This window comes from Musca autumnalis, unplaced genomic scaffold (genome assembly GCF_047663935.1).
Source record: "Musca autumnalis isolate F117 unplaced genomic scaffold, ASM4766393v1 scaffold_5, whole genome shotgun sequence".
Lineage (NCBI taxonomy): Eukaryota > Metazoa > Arthropoda > Insecta > Diptera > Muscidae > Musca > Musca autumnalis.
The window spans coordinates 109,082,538-109,102,683 of NW_027412088.1; the positions used below are offsets into that span (position 1 = coordinate 109,082,538).

Genomic DNA, 20,146 nt, shown 5'->3' on the forward strand with positions numbered 1-20,146 from the left:
GTGATCAGCATTTTTGAAGTTGTTGATATAATACGCTGAAAGTTTCTATTCATCGCTAGATTGATTTCGGAACTAGTCTCTGTCCTTGACTTCTGTGCAATTAAGAAATGTGTGCTTATTTGAATGTATGCAGGATAAACCTCTGTCACTTGAACTAAAATGGAATTGTACAACATTTTATAGTTAATGTGTGCAAACAACTTTTACCGAACAAAAAACCTTTAGAGGTTTGGTTTTGTTAGATCCAGCACAGATTTTATAGCCACATCTAAACATGGATAAATATTGACTTTTAAAAACAACTGACTGAAATGGTATTTAGTCTTCATTTGGGATATTAAACGTTCCATATAAAATTTGTCGGTATAGGTACACGGTATTTAGTCTTCGTTGGGGGTATAAAACTTTCCCTCAGAAACTTGTCGGTAAAGGTCCACGCCTTAATATAGCCCTTATAGAACGGTTCCTCCCTATTTCCGGTATTTTGAAGTTTGTGGTCTTAATATTCCACCGAAATGGCTGAAATTTGGTATTTGGACTTCATTTGGGGTATTAAAAATTTCATATGAAATTTGTCGGTATAGCTCCACGCCTTAGTATAGTCCCCATAGAACGGCTCTTCCCTATTTCCGGTAGTTTGAAGGTTTCGATCTCATTATCACACCGAAATGGCTGAAATTTGGTACTTAGTCTTCATTGGGGGTATTGCCTTCATATAGCCCCCATACAACGATTTTGCGTATTTTGAAGGTTTTCTACACTCTGAAACCCTTAAATATGAATTATAGGGAAAATCGGTTGATAGATGTGGGTAGTACCGTTCTATTTCAATTGGATACTACGTACAGTCACAACATGTATTTATATAAAAATTCTCCCATTTTAAAATAGAAAAATCCACTTTATTTTAAATGTGGCAAATTTAAGCAAGATTTGACTTCTGAATTAATTGACTTCTGAATTAATTGGTACATACCCTTGCTAACTTCCAAATTCGATTTGGAGGTGGACATATTCGGAATTTTTAAATAATATTACTTTAAATATATTACATCTTTGTGTTTATTTCAGCTTGAGTCCATATTTTGTTGTAATTCAATTGTTTGAATAACAACAAAATATTTTAAAGTGGATATGAAATTGATTAGTTGCGGGCGAAGGGTAGGGAATACTATAGTTTCAGTTGTCACCAAACAACTTCATCAGTTCCCTTTTTCGCCGACTCTGTATTGATAAACAGGTCAATAAAGCCATCTAGCAAATTAAACAAAATGAGAAATTTGCTGTATGGCCCTAAAGCTGTTTACCCTACAATTTGAGTCGAACTAAATAATTTCATATCCACCACTGTTTTTATGTCGTCTTTGCTTCGCAAAGAATACGAACATAGGAATGTTGCTTCAATAAGCGGGGGTAAAAACAACAAGAAAGTTGTTTTTGCATTACGCATTGGTCAACAAGGCCGTGCAGATGCCTATTATTGTTGTTGGCGTTTTTTTATTGTTGGACTGCAGAATTTTACATCTTTGTGTTTATTTCAGCTTGAGTCCATATTTTGTTGTAATTCAATTGTTTGAATAACAACAAAATATTTTAAAGTGGATATGAAATTGATTAGTTGCGGGCGAAGGGTATATTAAAAATTAAATATATTAAAAAAAAAATATTTGAAAAAATAATTTTCAATATATATACAAACATTGATTTTACTACGCTAGTTTTACAATTTTTTTCGTTCTTTTTTAATATTTAAAAGTACTCATTATAAATTCCCGATTGATAATAACTTTGGTCTCACTTCTCCATATTTAAGCAACGACACAACACAACAAAAGGTATATATTTTACAGCACAACGTCTGTTTTATTTTTATACAAAAAATTGTCAACTTTGGCACTGCGCTCACTTACGGCTACTAACGGTATTTACAAAAACTAATTACTTTCGGTTAATTTGAAGTGTTTTTTTATTATTCTGCGCAAAAATAAATTAAAATTTTGAAACTTCAAAATATAGTTTTGGCCAAAAATGCCTGATTGAAACCATAGTAAATAATAAATAACCTATTATTTTTTAAATATACTCTAAATTATTTGTTGAAAATTGCGATGAAAATCACTGTGATTTTTTGTTGAATTTTGAGTCGGCGCGTAATAATTAACAAATTATAGCGCATTATACATTATTGTGGTTGATTGCTTTCTTGAATTTTGAACGGTTTAGTATCTATGGAGCGGAAACCAAGAAAAGAGGATAAAATTCGCATTTGTTTAGCTATTTTGGCCATTAATAACCGTTTCTACAGAGTTCGTATGTTCTAGAAAGGTGTTTATTGGGATCTAAGGAACATCTTTCTAGTTTGTTGTATGCTACAATTTTGATCGGTTGGATATCTACAGACTAAAATCCGAAATAAATCATAATGGAAATTGGACCTTCAAAGTGAGGTCGAATGGATTTTATGTGTTCACAATAATTATTCTTTAGGACGAGAGCTACAACTTTGCTTCCACGAGTAATCCCAAATTCCAAGCGGTTTATAAGATATGTGCCTGACAAATGATACCTTTAGACATCAAAGCAGGTCTCTGTCGGCCCATAACCGCGAAAGTTGAAGTGATAGGGAAAAACGCGGGGACACGTGTCTTCTTATTTTTGGTCTTCCATCACGCTGTGGTGTCAGAATGTGGTTAATAAACCATGACTAAAAAAATGGCACACAGTGTTATCATTAAAGTTTAGATTTAGTTAACCAGATTGTGTATATAATTAAATATATATTTACTTTTATTAGTATTTTTGATTACATAAATGAAATTAGTTTTGTTTTCATATAAATAAAACTATTTTTCTTCGTTTTAAAAATTTAGTTTTATTTGGAAATTATGACGTATATGACATACATTTCTGATTTTTCGTAAACCTTGCAAAAAGGTTTTTGATCGCATAAACAATATAATTTTATAACCTAAAAATCCTTGTTTTTCATAATTAAAAAACTCCTTTTATTATTTCTTTTTGAGATCCCATTTTAATAAAAACGAAACAAACATAAAAAGACTTCATTCAAAAAATATACATTTCTGCATATTTTTTATATTATATGGGCATTATATGTATGTTTGTTTATTATTTCACCAGCAAATTCTTTGAATCACACGTGGTGCTTAGGATGTATTGTAGATGGCGTACTATGTGTTTAATCCAATTTTTTGATCAATCATTTCTGTTATTTTAAAAAAATAAAATAATAATAAAAATGTGTTTAAATTTCCAAAAAAGTACGTAGGCTCTTTAATAACAAGGACAGGCTATTAGAATTAGTATTAATTGAAAAAATCTGGTGGTAACATTCAATTTGTGAGTTTTATGACGTTTAATACTTTTTATGCGTTTTCTACGGATATATGACGTTTACAACTTTCTGACCGTCGAAAGCCTAAAAAATCATCATACAGGCCATCTCTGACTACATTACCTTAAAATGAGTTACTGGGTTTGTTTGACATGCCGTATGTATTGTTATATTGTTGTTTCAAAGTTCATTAAAAGTTGACTTAGCCCATTTTTTTCACGATGCATCCCAACAATTTTAATAAAATATCTTCTTGCAATTATTGCAATACAAGTTGTTTAAACATTTAGAATTATAAACCATTTAAATATGCAAACTATCTATGAATTTGTATCAATTATCCTTTAATAGTTTTAAATTGCGCTTCACGTTATACATTCTAAGGCTATGCAATCCAAGAATTGTTAGACTAGAGTTGTATAACATTGAAAACACAAACTCATTTGCGGCAGTCGGGATTTAGTAAGCTTCAGATAATTATCAATAGAAATATGTACTACACTCATCCCTTGTTCAGTTTCAACATTAAAATGTGGAAGTATTTGGGTTTTATAGATTATGAAAGGATAGATCGACCTGTGATTATACTCATTATTCCGTGTTTCATTAACTTGTGTCAATTTATGAATATTGCCTATAATTGGAACGATATGAGTGTCATTGCCATTGGTCTTTTTATGACTGCGATTTTGTTCAATGCATTGGTGCGAATTTTAACCGTTAGGAAAAACCAATGTAAATTTATAGAATTTTTTGAAATGATTGAAAATTGGTATCATGAAATTGAGGTAATAAGCTAAAATAAGTATTTAAAAATGTTTGTGTGTTTATTAAATTATCGAATTTCATTAGATGGGATCGGATAGAGAAGATTGGGATTTGTTAAAACATATACCTCGTAGGACACGAATGATTTCAAATTTAAGTTTTCTATTTGCTGCTGGTGCAGCTGGAGCTTCAGCAATGATTCCACTCTTTTTGGAAGAACGGAGTAAGTGTGTGTTTACGTTTTTTTTGTCAATTTAAATTTTCTTTGTAGAAGGGCTTAGAGAGGTTAATTCCTTCTTATTGGGCATAACAAGTAACAATTAAATTATATTATTATTTGATAATAACAAAGATTTGACATTTTAGGTTTGCCATATGACATTTACATCCCAATGTGTGACCATCTAAAAAGTCCCATGTATGAAATCCTCTATGTAATGGAAAGTTTCATCTCAATGCCGTTCTGTGTGCTTACCTATGTTCCATTCACAAATCTCTTCATTGCATGCCTAACATTTGGTATAAGTTTATTGCAGATATTACGCCACAAATTGGAATCATTGCCCTATGAAAATGATGAGCAAATGTTAAAACAGTTAATGGAATTAATAAGATTCCATCATAAAATTATAAAGTAAGTGTTATTTATGTCCAGTTTTCGTAAGGCCGGTTCCTTTTAATATTTCATTTTCCAAATTTACAGTTATTGTCAAACATTGGAATGTTTGGTGTCATTTGTGTGCCTGGTGGAATTATTGCTATTCACGTTAATGTTGTGTGTACTTTTGGCTAGTTTTCTTGTGGTAATTGAAAAGCCAAAGAATGAATGAATCAACCAATCAGTGATTCATCATCAATCAGTCATAACTTAATATGTTTATGCATTTCTCGAATTTTTTTGCAGATGGACAATGTCATGTCGAAAATAGCAATTTGCATTTATATTTTCTGCATTCTTTATGCTTTGTTCATACCATATTGGCATGCTAATGAGTTTTCTTGGGAGGTAAGTACAACTATCTTTTGTTTGGCCAAAAATGTATTTTACCATACCACATGTATACCATAGTTCATTTCTCGTAAAATATTTAGGGGGTGAAATGAGTCAAACAAAAACATTTATCGTCGCTGTACATATCACAATTACAGTTCGATTAGCACGATGTTTTAGAAGAGATTAGAGATTAAGCAAAGATAAACGTAAAATGACGATCAGCTAATATTCAGCCTATTAAATGGACCATAACTTTCGCTCGAATTCAATTTCAAAATGCTTATTTTATTCCTGGATGAAGATTTTTTATATGGAAGTGTTCCTTCCAAAACATGGACCAATATTTACAATTGTCCAAATGGAGATTTAGTAGCTTCTGGTACGTGTAGTAATAAATTTCAACAATCTCAGTTCAGTTTTCTATCTTCTGGGAACATGAAATTCCAATTAACAATCAATTTGGTAGAACAATGTCACAAAGATCTTCAAAAAATCTTAAATCTTTGTTATATTAGGGCTATACAAAAAGGTGGACCTTTACTGTCTGATTTTTGCAAGGGAAGACTAAATATTGAAGACTAAGAACGATTCCATGGGGCCTATATGAATATGTGGACCTATACAGATAATTCTCTTCTGGAATATTTTATACACCCATGCAATACTAAATACCAAATTTCAGTCATTTCGGCGGGATATTGAGTCCAGATCCTTCAAAATACCGAACATCAGAAGGTATCGTTCTATTGGGGTTATATGAAGACGTGGACCTATACCAACAAATTTAGGTGGAACATTTTATTACCCCCCCACTAAGATTAAATACCAAATTTTAGTCATTTCGGTGGGATATTAAGGTCACAACCTTCAAAATACAGAAAATCGGGAGGTACCGTTCTATTGGGACTATATGAAGACGTGGGCCTATACCGACAAATTTTAAGTTGAACATTTTATTACCCTTAACGAAGACTAAATACAAAATTTTAACTTTTTGGTGGTATATTGAGGCCTCCACCTTTAAAATACCGAACATCGGGAGGTACCTTTCTATGGAGGCTACATGAAGACGTGGAGCTACAGCGACTAATTACAGGTGGAAAGTTTGATACCCAACAAAGCCTAAATACAAATTTCAGCCATTTCCGTGGGATATTGAAGCTAAAACACCGTTTTGAAGACGTGAACCTATACCGATAAGTATCAGGTGGAAAGCTTAATACCCTCAACGAAGGTTCCATGCAGTCGCGAAACTTCTCCACCTATAACTCTCAACATGTTTTGGCATGGAGGTTGAGGTATTTTGAGGATTTAATCGCCCTTTTTTTACGAACTACCTGTTATTTTACATTCCCAGTGGTCACAGAACTTCTCTATCAAAAATTTTTAACATAGGTCCATGTTTTCGGTATACACCATATACAAAGGAACCTTCTACTACAGCTACATTTTTTGACCGAACTACCTGTTATTTGACATTTGAGGTTCCCAGTGGTCACAAACCTAATCCATCAAAAATGTTCAACATAGATCCAAGTTTTGGTATAGCCCCCATGTTACGGCACCTCCCGATTTTAAGTATTTTTAGGATTGCATCTCCATGTTTTGACCGAACTAACTATTATTTGACATTTGAGGTTCTAAGTGATCCATAAAAAATTGTAAACATAGGTCCACGTTTTGTTTTAGCCCCCATATAACGATACTCCCGATTTTAAGTATTTTGAGGATTTTATGTACACTTTTTGACCGAACTACCACGATAAATTGTCAGCATTGGTCCATGTTTTAGTATAGCCCGCGTATAACCATACCTCCCAATTTTATGTTTTTTTGTGGGATTTATCCATATTTGTAGTAGAACTATCTGTCATTTTTAAGGTTTCCAGTGGTCACAAAACGTCTTCACTAAAATTGGTCATCGTTATTGATATATGTAGATATGAAGGTACCGTCCGATTGAAGACAGATACATGTTCTGACCTAATGTGGGCAGTTAGGGTATCCGTGGTCGAAAATCTTCTTAACAGGAATGGAAACTAGTTATTTCATTTTAGTTTAAAATACATATGTTATGGTGGAGGGTACAAAAAGTTCGGCCCAGCCGAACTTAATGATTTTTTATGATTTGATGATTTAAAATGTAGAAATAGTCTGACAGCAAACGTCAATATGAAAAATTTGATAGCCCAACTGCAGATTCTAAAGCCGACATGTAGTGGCCTTCATGACTCGAAGAGTTTTTTAACTTAGTCAATGTTTGATGCTACCTACGGTAGTGCAAATCCTGTGATGTTTTCTGTACCATCGAACTATCTTCGGCCTTGTCACAGTGGCTCCATATCATGGATTTAAAAATAGGCTCAGGCTCCAAACATTTATATAAGACCCTTCGAGGTAGTTCCCGGAAAATTGTTTTGCAGTATTTATGCTGGTCAACTTTTCATATTATTCCGATCCTTTTTTTTTTTCAGAGCACAAAAATTGCCGATGCCGCATACAATATAAATTGGACAAAATCTAATATTAAGATAAGAAAATGTATCGCTATATTGATGTTGCGAAGCCAGACACCATTAAAGGTAACATATTTGTACTTTTAATACCGTTACAATTCATTATTGTCCTTAAAAATATTTTTTATTAGATAAGAGCTGGTGGTATATTTCCCATGACTCTGGAAGCATTTCAAGCTTTATTGAATGCCACGTATACTTATTTCACAATGTTTAAGGGAATGATGGGCAAGGAGTCAACTATACTCAACAATGAACAGTAAACTTTGCTAATATTTTAATGTCAGTTTACAATTACAGCAAAAATCTTAGCTACCGCTTATAGTTTGCACAATTTCAAAAATACATATGTAGTAATGATGTGTGTTAATAAATATTCCACTTCTTATTACTGTTGTTGTTCTCTATTAAAATAAATATATATCATAACCAGGGTTTCGGAGTCGACCCGGAGTCGGAGTCGTGAAAAAAATTGGTCTGGTGTCGGAGTCGACCCAAAAATACCTCGACTCCGAAACTCTGATCATAACAAGTAAAAAACGATTAGTCGGCTTTGCCCTCAGCCTATTTGAATTTAAACTTTTTGGAGATTTGAACCTGCTGACAAAAATGTGGATTAGAGTTCAAATGTGTTGCGGAGGAGCTATTTAAAGGAATGGATCTTATTTTGGGAGTCATATCTTTTTGATAGATACCGCGCCCACTAGTCATTTCAGTATGCCAGGACCACAACTAACAACATCGGTATACATTTCCAAAGGATCTTCGAACAGACCCTAAACTGCACTTAGACACAAATGTTGAACTTTTGTGGAGAGAAAGGACCATTTTAGAAGTTAAACTAAATTTGGTCAAAATATTAGGAGATCCAAAGTTTGGACCAAATTGGTTGCCCCGTTCAAGAGATATCCAGCATACAATTTTAGTGATATTTTTTAAATATTGGAGGGGAAGGACCGAAAGTTGTGGACCGGTACTGTCGATCTTCGAACTGAAACAATGTTTGGACAAAATATGTCGAAGGCCAAATTTTCGACCATATCGGTTGATCAGTACATATTGTGTCATAGGGGTTTTTTTACACCTTTCGGGCTGTTTTCTCAAGAAGTATGGACTTGCACCTGAAAACAGCTTTTACCGCCGTAATTGAGGCAGCGAATGTAAGGTGCTTCAACAAAAATCAAAATGATTCGAGAGCAGGTCTTAAAGTGAATTTATCCGAAATTTTGAGTGGGAGGTAACCGAATGAGTGGACAAATAGTCCATATTCAAACCTGATATACATAAGGCAGATGTATTAGGATGAGTAAAGTATGGACCAAATCGGTCACTCCCATCAAGAGTTATCGTGAGCACAATTTTTCCGAACATTTTTGAACTTTTGTGGGGTAGGTACCTGAAGGAGTGGACCGATATGGCTTATCTTCGAACTTATACTAAGTTTGGACAAAATATTACAAAGACCAAATTTTGATCCGTTCAAGAGTTATCTTGCGCTCCAACCACTAAACACGGTGTCATAGGGTTTTTTGCACTTTTCAGGCTATTTGCTCAGGAAGTATGGACTTGACCCAGATGATACTTGTACTGTCCCACGTGGGGCGGTGAATACAAGTTGTTACAACAAAAATCAAATCGATTCGAGAACTTTTCCGAACTTTTTTGTGGGATGTGCCCGAAGAAGTGGGCCGATTGAGTCCATATTAGAACCTTGTCTGGTAGAAATTTCAAGATGTGCAAAGTATGGGCCAAATCGGTTACTCCCTTCAAGAGTTATCGTGCACACAAATTTTCCGAACATTTTCGAACTTTTGTGGGTGAGGTACCGGACCGATGTATTTAAATAATAATGTTTATTATTTATTTAGTTGTAATGATTCAGCTGAATCAAATTTTTTGTTTTAAATTTAAAAACAAGAAAGTTTAATAATTTTTTATAATAATTCAAATTGCTAATTATTAAAAATTAATTTAATTAAACCAATGAAAACATTCACAAATAATAACGTCAATAACATGTTCCTCCCTTATATGGAAAATTTCTTCAATTGATAAAATACGCAAAGAAAAACAAAAAGAACATAACAAACACTTACCGATTGTTCACATGAACATTGCCACCGGTGATGCTGCTGCAAAATGTCCGCCTCCACCCGGTGTTCTTAACGACCGGACAACTAATTTGTACACGTTGGAGTAATTGACGCAACATTATACGGTAGACGTGCTTAAAATCTGCAAAAAATAATAAAAGATCATCAATACTTATGTCCATATAAGTAATGACTACGTAAACGGTTGCGTATTATTGGCAAAATTTGTTTTTGTGGGTTTCGGTATTTTCTCTAGTTTTTATTTATGAATGAAATTTTGAGAATATTCAAATAAACGTGCATTATTAATCTCTAACCAAAACAAACCGAAAGAGATAATCTGCTGGATTTTGCTTGGCATTTAAAAATAATCGTTTCAGTTTTCAAGACAATAAATAAAACGTTACAAAAGTAACGACAAATTTAGATAAAAGAAAGTTTTAAATATGCTTGAAGATTTAAAAATGGAATCACAATTAATGTGTGCGTTTATTTTTTAGTCGACAGTATATGAAAGTCGAAAGTCAATTCGGACAAAGGCTACTACAGTAAACCCAACGACAGTTATATTGGAGAAGGCTAAACCTTTTTGAGGTTAAAACATCTGAAGTTGGCGATCTGCCCAACATATTAAGGTCATAAATCTCAAAATTAATTCGTGTATAATAACCAAACATGCATTCTTAAAAGAGTAAGTTATGATTTTCTTCTTAATTAAAAACAAGTAAAAACACCGTTACGTTCGAATTACAATACAAGTTGTAAGTAAATAAAATGGAACAATTAGGAACATTTCTTCCGCCATGTCAAGATTTATTCCTAGGAGAAGTGGAATATGCTAACTAAAGAATATCGCTTCCTTTTAAACAAGGTTTAATTCGAATGAGACATTAATATTTTCTACCCATTCAAAATCGGAAATACCATTTGGACGATGCGATCACAACCTTGAAAATAGGAAAATCTGTGGTATATACCAAACTATAAACTTATATCGATCATTTTCAGAGTGGAGGTTTTCTATCCATTGAGTATCCGATATACCAAGTTACAGTCACTGCAGTATAAAAATCTTCCAAAATACTTTACATCGAGCGGTATTGTTGTATCATTCAACCAATCTGAGAATCCGCCATCCAAATTACAGCAATTTCTGTGGGGAGGAACCGATATATGGGGAGTTGTAACAAAATGTGGATAGGTTTCTTTGCCACTACGAAGGGAACTAAAAAATTTTCCGCAGTGTTGCCAGATGCCATTTTACATTTCCATTGAAAAGTTTGAAATTTTTAGCATAACCGTCCCAGCACTCTTTGACGTACGAGTTGAGTTGTTTACAGTGACTTGGAACAATTAGTTTGCCAAAAAAAGCAAGTAAGAAAATATCAGTCAGCTGTGCTGACGGAGATATACCCTCAGCTTGACCAAAAACAAAACAACCAAACCAATCACAATAATTTTGGCGTATATAAAGTATATATTGATTTTGTATCATGAGTTTGCTTTAAAATCTGTAGATACCGTAATGTGGGACTATACCAAATCATTGACATATACCAAACATTTTTAGTAACCAAACTTCTTCATAAAGCACTCGAAATATTAAATTACCTTAAACTAAGTTTGGAAGAAATTTTGAAAAAAATCTTGCACAATAGCCATTTTAGTATATGCCGGCAGGGTTTTGGAACTTTATCTCAGGAAGTATTTATTTACTCCGAAAAATGTACCGTTGTAAATGAGGCCGCTAGAACAACATACAGAAAAAAGAATCGAAACGATGCGAGAGCAGCTCTTAAACTTCACTTTTTCCGAGTTTTGTGCGGGGGGTACCTGTGGACCGATATAGCCCATATTCCAACCTGATACAGGACTGGATGAAATAACACAATGTGCAAAGTCTGCACCAATCAGAAACTCCCTGCGAGAATTATCTTGCGGATTTGTCATTGTGGTTGGTGCCGTCAGGGGTTCTTGGAGCTTTTAGGCCAATATCTCAGGAAGTATGGACTTGCGCAAGAAAAAACTTTACCATCGTAAAGGGAGCCAAAAGGAAAACCTAAGGAAATAATTTCAAAACGATTCGTTAGAAGCTCTTAAACTTCACTTTTTCCAAATTTTGTGTGGGAGGTACCCGAAGGAGTGGACCGATATAGTCCATATTCGAAACCGATATATATCTAAAAGGAATAATACGATGTGCAAAGTATGGACCAAATCAATTGCTACCTTCGATAGTTATCGTTCACACCATTTTACAGAATAATTTTGAACTTTTGTGGGGAGGTACCCGAAGGAGTGGACAGATATGGCCCATCTACGAATTTGAACTAAGTTTGGGCAAAATATTACGATACCTAAAATTTTGTTCCAATCGGTTGATCCGTTCGAGAGTGATCGTGCTCACCAGCCAGACAGACGGACGGACATGGCTAAATCGACCTCAGATTGTCTGAAACGAATTTCGTCCAAACATACTTGTTGTCTAAAACCGTTTTTTCGATGAGGCACCTTATTTCGTATCAAAGTGTGTATACTCCCGTTAGCATAAAGACTGAGGGTATAAAAATGGAATTAACTCGTGAACATTTTCGTGCGATAATTTTTCAAACTTTCGACCTGGATTATCACGGTAAGTATGTTTTATACTTATATGATATGGTGTCATCCTTGGGCTTTTACTCCACCAACTAACATTTAATAAAATCTTCAAAATAGAGAATATTGGGATGTAAATTTATGTGCTTTATGTGGGGTCTACACCAAAATGTAGAACTTTGTCAATAATTTTTCGTGGAGTTTTCTGACCCTTGGGAACCTTTAATGTGAAATTAATGTGAAAAATGTCGTTACAACCTTTAAAATGCCAACCCAGTTGCCAATTTTCCGAAAAACCTGACCAAAAATCTAAAATTGAATGGATTTTTACCAAAACTTGGGTACTACTGTTTCTTGGGTCGCTGATTTCATATTTTATATTATTTAACCCTCATGCCGGTCATTAAAGGGGTATGTGGGGGTATATTTGGCTATTAAAACCAAATTGCTGCCAAACATATATTTTTATACCCTCAGCATTTATGCTAACGAGGGTCACGGTGCTCTTGAAACAATTTTAAATGGAAGGTGCTTACACCTTAGAAGTTTTTGCGGATTCTGAAACTACAATGTTCGTAGATGAGAAAAATCAAAAAACAAAAAAAATCGCCGGAGCGCTTTTTAAATAAATTGCGATTTAAGTTGACATTTTTAGGGGTTGTTTAGGTTATCACGATTTTGCTTAGAAACCGCAAGTCCTATCAAAATGGGACTAAAAAAAATATTGTAGCTATGAAAATTCTCTACAACATCGACCTTCACGGTGTTTTCGTAGTTTTTACCATTTTTGAGATATAGAAGTTTAAATTGGGACAATGCACTGACTGTATCGCCCCCTTATAAAACAATGTCATGAAGGGTGCGCCTTAACTAACCTTTGATAAAAACCTCTTACACAGGGAAAGTTTTTGTGAATTCTGAAAGAGCTATGTTCATAGATGAGAAAAATCCAAAAACAAGAAAAAATCGCTGTAGGGATTTTTAAATAAATCGCGGTCAAAATTCACATTTTTAGGTGTTTTTTAGGTTTTCACGATTTTGTTGGAAACCGCAAGTCCAATCGAAATGGAGCTAAAGAAAATGTTGTAGCTGTGAAAATTTTCTAGAGGATTGATGTTTATCATTTGTTCCCAGCCTGTACCATTTTTGAGATAAAGGAGCTCAGTTTACATTTTTATGTTTTTTTGTTAGGGTTTCGCGATTTTACTTGAATACGGTAAGTCTTATCGATATGGGACCTGAGAAAGTCTTAAAGCTGTGAAAATTCCCTACAAGACTGGCTTAAGTAACTTATCCTAAGTTGTAACAGTTTTTTAGATATATAACTTTAAGTTGGGAATTTGCAGTCATGACATTGTTTTATAAGGGGGCGATACAGAATTGAATTGAATTTGAATTGTCCCAATTTGAACTTCTATATCTCAATAACGGTAAAACCGACGAGAATACCATAAAGGTCAATCTTGTAGAGAATTTTTATAGCTACAACATTTGTTTTAGTCCCATTTTGATAGAACTTGCGGTTTCTAAGCAAAATCGCGAAAACCTAAACAACCCCTAAAAATTTCAACTTAAATCGCGATTTTTTTAAAAAGCGCTCCGGCGATTTTTTTGTTTTTTGATTTTTCTCATCTATAAACATTGTAGTTTCAGAATTCGCAAAAACTTCCGAGGTGTAAGCACCTTCCATTTAAAATTGTTTCAAGAGCACCGTGGGGTATGTACATATATACACTTTCATACGGGCAAAATGTGTCTCATCGAAATAATGGTTTTAGACCCCAAGTATGTTTGGACGAAATCCGTTTAAGACAATTTGGAGTCGATTTAGCAATGTACGTCCGTCTGTCTGTATGGCTGGCTGGTGCGCACAATAACTCTCGAACGGATAAACCGATTCGAACCAAATTTTGGCTATCGTAATATTTTGTCTAAACTTAGTTTAAGTTCGAAGATAGACCATATCGGTCCACTCCTTTCGGGCACCTCCCCCACAAAAGTTCGAAAATGTTCGGAAAATTTGTGCGCATGATAACTTTTGAAGGGAGTAACCGATTGAGTCCATATTTTCCCCATCCTAACATTTTTACCAGGCTCAGATGAGGTTCCAATATGGACTCAGTCGGTCCACTCCTTCGGGAACCTCCCACACAAAATTTCGGAAAAGTTAAGATTAGGACCAGCTCTCGAATCGCTTTGATTTTTGTTGTAACAACTTGTATTCACTGCCCCCTTTACGATGGTACAAGTTTTTTTAGAGGCAAGTAAATATTGCTGAGAAATAGCCAACAAGTTGTAAAAATCCATGACACCATGTGTAATGGTTGGAGCCCACTATAGCACTCGAACTGGTCAACCGATTTGGGCCGCAATTTAGCCTTCGTCATATTTTGTCAAGTTTCAGTTCGAAGATGGGCAATACCGGTCGACAACTTCCGGTACTTTCCCCCAATATTTAAAAAATGTCACTAAAATGGTATGCACGGGGTAGCCAATTTGGTCCAAACTTTGGATCTTCTAATATTTTGTACAAATTTAGTTTAACTTCTAAAATTGCTCTAAAATTGTCCTCTCCTTAAGGTACCACACCTGCAAAAGTTTAACATTTTTGTTTAAGTTCACTTTAGGGTCTCTTCGAAGATCCTTTGTAAATGTATACCGATCCTATTTGTTGTGATCCTGTTTACAGAGATATTATGTTTTCCGTTAACAAGTTCATGTTTCCTGGCATACTAGTCCAAATTTTATACGATGACCCACTGAAATGACAAGTGGGTGTGATATCTATAGAAAAGGTATGACTCCCAAAATAAGATCTACTTTCATAATGGGCTATGTCGGTCCATTCCTTTAAGTACCTCCTCCACAACATTTTTGAACGTTAATCCTAATCCATATTTTCAAATGTTCAAAAAGGGCCACAACATTCTGAAAAGACCCTAAATACATTCGATCTGTCCGTGAATGAAATGTTCAATTCACATAGGCCGAGGGTATATCTCTGTCGGCAATGCCGACTGACACTTTTTTACTTGTTTTCTTTCAAAACTACTCACTGCGGACTGAACAACATTTAAAAGTATATAGAGTAAATTTTTAATATTTTTCAATTGTGCGTTGGGTGGTATGTCAGGTTCCCACCGAAGTCTTCTGTATTTATCAACAATGTAATGCCCGAGAAAGTCATTTATTCTGAACTACGAATAGAGTTTTAATCCCGACGATATATTATATTTCCCGTACAATTTAGAATACCATGATTCTTAATCTGATTGTGACTTCGATGATACCGTAATTTTGGTTGTTATACCCTCAGTATTTAGGCTACCAAGGGTATTTATTCTTCCTTGTGATTTTAATCTATAACTATGAAATGACTCCCAACGTTTTAAAGATTAATCAGTTTAAGTTTCTGATCGTGTTGAAATTAATAGCGTGACAATAGTGTGACTAGCATGACTACATCATTAAATATATTTTTTATTTTTGCTAAGAGAAGCCCAAATGTCCCAATATTTTGACACACTCCTTAACGTTAGGTGCATATTCTGCCAAAATTTCTAGGCAGCAATGAATGAAATAATGGATCACCACTAATGGGTCAGCACAATAAGGTAAACAGAGACCGTTCTGTGATGAATTGTGGAGTCGGCTCGGATGTCTCAAAGCTACCTGAAGATTTCAGGCGTATATACTGCCTATAAAGAAAGCTTGTAATATACATTTACAGAATCACACATCAAACTCAATAGGAATTTTTGTCGACTGTCAAGCGATGTTCCTTGCAGTAAAATTAAACACTGTCACATCAAAGCTAGTGAGATAATGTAAAGTATAACGTTAGGACATCTGATCAGAGTAGTTCCAACATGGATCCAGGTCATAAGGGTTTTGTTGGAAACGAAAAGGCAGACAAACTAGCTAGAGCAGGATCTGCGAATTCACAAAGGCAACATTAATGTGAGTGGTAGAGAGAAGTCGGATGGAAATCGATGGAACCTTGCAAGACTAAATGCTGTGCTAACCTGTCACTGGGCTATTGGTAACTACTGTGCAGATTGAAAGCTTAAGGACGACCGTTCCTATACGATCTCGCTGTAAGAACGAACTAGGTCTTGGAGACCATCTGAGGTCTCTAAATTCATCAACGTAATTTTCAACATATTGTAATGAAATAGAAAACACTAGCCGAGTGTTGTGGTTTTCAAAACATTATATTTATGTATATGAAGGTTATAGCTGTCTCACTAACCAACCACAATGTTCCCTTTCAAAATGAGAGCTCTGTTAATCCTAAATCTACCACTTTTTAATTCTTTTTATAGCCCCCACCATAATATGGAGTGTATAATTAAATTTGTCATTCCGTTTGTAACATATCAAAATATACATCGGAGACCCTGTAAAGTAGAGCAAAGACCCTATATATTCTTGATCAGTATAAAATTCTAAGTCGAAATAGCCATGTCGGTCCGTCTTTCCGTCTGTTGAAATCAAGATACAGCTCGCAATTTTTAAGATAGAGCTATATAATTAGGATAGAAGTTTCTATTACTCCTAGGAAATTTGGTATTGAAAATGGGTATATCGATCCACGTTTTGATATAGTCCCCATAGAACGGTACCTCCCGATTTTCAAAGTTTTAGCCTCAATATCCCACTCAAATGGCTGAAATTTGAAACTTAGTCTTCGTTGGGGATATAAAACTTTCTACGTGAAATTTGTCGGTATGGGTCCACGTCTTCATATAGCCCATAAAGAATGATACCTCCCCATTTTCGTTATTTTTAAGGTTGTGGCATCAATATCCCCCCGAAATGGTTGAAATTTAGTATGTAGTCTTCGTTGAGGATATAAAACTTTACACCTGGAATTTTTCTGTATACGTCCACGTCTTCATATATTCCTCATAGGAGGTACCTCCCGATTTTCGGTATTTTGAAGGCCGTAGCCTCAACATCCCACCGAAATTGCTGAAATTTGGTATTTAGATTTTTTTGGGGATATAAAACTTTCCACCTGAAATTTGTAGGTATAAGTCCATGTCTTTATATAGCCCCCATAGAACGGTACCTCCCGATTTTTGGTATTTTCAAGGATTTAGCCCCCAATTCCGCACCTAAATGGCTGAAATTTGGTATTTAGTCTTCATTGGGGGTATAAAGCTTTTCATCTGGAATTTTCTTCATATAGTCTCCATGGAAAGTACCTCCGGATTTTCGGTCTTTTGCCTTCAGAATTGGTGTTTAGTCAGAGGATAAAAATGACATCTAAAGAGTGTTGATACATTTTCCTTCTGGAGCGGATGTAACTTGGTATATTGGGATCTCGATGGGTAGAAAACCTACACACAGAGAATTATCAGTATAAAGTGATTGTCATCAATTAAGATATAATTCTACTCAAGGAATTATACTTAACGTAGAGAAAGAGCTTAGTAGATAATAATAATTAATATTTAGTTCAATACAGTGGTGCTGGAGGGTAGAAAAAATCCAGCCGAACTTAACGCCTTTCTTACTTGTTTGTACAGTCATAGGGTAAGGGTATTTAGCTATCGTCATAGCCGGCTTATTCTTTTAACTTTTTTATACCCTCCACCAAATAACTCTATTCGACTTTATTACAGTCAATATTCTTAAGATCTTCGCAACACTGACAATCCCGGAATTAGAACCCAAAATGCCCATAGGAGCGTTTGGAAAATTATGGATACCAAACCGTGAACATTAAAATTAGCATAACGTAACTCTACACGACATTTTAAAATTTCACAATTTTTGGTCATGGTGTCCCTGCTGTATTTTTTCATAGGCAGTTCAAGTTCGAAGAGCTATATCGTCCCACGTTTTGGTATTTAGAGGACTTTAGCTACAATTGTTAACCAAACTAGCTGTAATTTTACATTTCAGGTTCTAAGTGATCCATATTCGGTATTTTGAGGATTTTAGCAACAATTTTTAAACTAGCTGTAGTTTGACATTTGAGGTTCCCAGTGTTCACAAAACTTCTCCAGCAAAAACTGTTAACATAGTCCTTATTTTCGGTATTTTTAAGATTGTGAAATATCACAAAACTTATCCAAAAAAAAAAAAATGTGAACATAGGTCCATGTTTCGGTACAGCCCACAGGATTTTAGCTACAATTTTTAACCGAACTAGCTGTAATTTGACATTTGAGGTTTCCAGTAGGCGCAAAACTTCAACACCAAAAACAATCAACATAGGTCCATGTTTGGGCATAGCCACTATATAAAGATGACTTCCGATTGAATACATTTTTAGGCACATTTTCTGACCTAATTTAGGCATCCATTTGGGGTAATAAAATATGTCCACCCAAAATTTTGGACAGGAAAGTAAACTAATTATATCATTTTAGTTTAGTAAATTTTATGAGGGAGGGTATAAAATGTTCGGCCCGAACAAAATTTTTTTACTTGTTTCATTTGCCTTTCTAGTGGGGACATTATTAGTGCGCTGAATTATAACGATGTCCGCTCGTTGTTCCTATATTCATCATGGACGCCGGTGAGCCCATGCATTTTTCGAAGATTTTTTTCGCAAACCCAGCAAAAACTGCCTCATATTCTTCAACAAATTGTATCTGTATCTTTGGAGTGGTATTTTGTTTTGACTAAAGGAAGCTTTGCTTTCAAATTGCTTATTTTAACCGATCTTGCATATGCTGGTCAATATTAAAAATTATGTTATTTATGTTCTTTTTTCTTAGGTGGCTATTACAGGTCGCATTGTTGAAAGATAGCAATAGTTTTTTCGGAATATTTATATTTACTTTTGCACATATTTATGTATGTATATATGTATATAGGTATTTTCGAAGACCTTGAGTAGATTCTCCAGTGGTGGATCATAAATATGAAATCATAAATTACTATTTGTTTTAAATTATTTGATTGAGTTATTTATTTTCTGCTTGGTTCAATAGAGTTCAATAACATTTTATTATCGATAACTCGTATATTCAAAATAATTGCCAAAAGGCTACAACCCAAAAATTCTTGTAATGACATGATACGAGCATGTCTATGCTAATGAATTTAGAGGTGAAGGTCATCAGCGTGAAAATAAAACTGAAAACTAAACAACGAAGTTAAATTACTTTACATTATTATCTAGCACACCATTTCAAAATAGTTTATAATTAAATTTAATGAAAATGAACCATTCCTCATTCATGCTGATAACACCTTGAAATTCCCAGAACATCGAATTTGCCGTCTGTCTCTCAAGTGTGTTAGTAAGGCATGAGTGTGAACATGTTTGCTTAAGATTTTTGACCAAAATGTAATTCCCCTTCCGGAATATAAACAATTCGATCGTAAAACGAATGAATGAACCAACAACAACAACAAAGGTATGTTACCTGTATTTTTGTTGTTGTTTTGCTGATAAACAAAGTATATTTTTCCATTAGAATGAAAAAGCATTTCCTAGAAAGTGAATATTTTTGTTGGGCCAGATTATTTTTAGAACAACAAAAACCATGTGAAACGAAATCATTGTTCGGCGCATTTCTTTGCCATTTTTAGTAATTGAAGAGACGAAGTGTTGATTTTGTTTTTTCGCTTGTTGATTTAATGAATATTTCAAATATTAGTAAGTACTGTTATGTATCAGTTAAGATAGCAGCGAAAGTTAGTACAAAGTTAAATGAATTAAAACATGTGAAGTAGTTCAATTCGCAAAAAAATTAAAAGTGAGCAGCACAGAAAAAACATTAATAAAACAAATGAAGAGCTTTCCAGGGTCTTTTAAAATATGTTAAACACAATCTGGACAATATCCAGAAGATTGGCT

General features: G+C 34.4%; 2 protein-coding genes across 2 annotated transcripts in view; one reads left to right on the plus strand and one right to left on the minus strand.

Annotated features, from left to right (window-relative positions):
- The window catches only part of Incenp (Inner centromere protein), a 253,177-nt gene that overhangs the window by 128,171 nt on the left and 104,860 nt on the right, over positions 1–20,146 (minus strand). Inside the window, exon 2 of the mRNA XM_073956958.1 lies at positions 9,730–9,868. The gene's annotated coding sequence lies outside the window, so the exon portion shown is untranslated. The remainder of the gene's footprint in view (positions 1–9,729; positions 9,869–20,146) is intronic.
- On the plus strand, positions 3,759–8,021 carry Or43a (Odorant receptor 43a). Its single transcript, XM_073956966.1, has 7 exons — positions 3,759–4,143; positions 4,208–4,346; positions 4,490–4,757; positions 4,827–4,926; positions 5,028–5,129; positions 7,592–7,699; positions 7,765–8,021. The coding sequence occupies exons 1-7, from the start codon at positions 3,847–3,849 to the stop codon at positions 7,894–7,896; spliced, it is 1,146 nt and encodes a 381-aa protein (XP_073813067.1). The 5' UTR covers positions 3,759–3,846; the 3' UTR covers positions 7,897–8,021.

Coding starts and splice junctions, on each gene's coding strand:
- Or43a (XM_073956966.1), top strand. CDS start 3,847: ATGTACTACACTCATCCCTTGTTCAGTTTCAACATTAAAATGTGGAAG. Junction 4,144..4,207: donor ATTGGTATCATGAAATTGAG/GTAATAAGCTAA, acceptor GAATTTCATTAG/ATGGGATCGGATAGAGAAGA. Junction 5,130..7,591: donor CTAATGAGTTTTCTTGGGAG/GTAAGTACAACT, acceptor TTTTTTTTTCAG/AGCACAAAAATTGCCGATGC.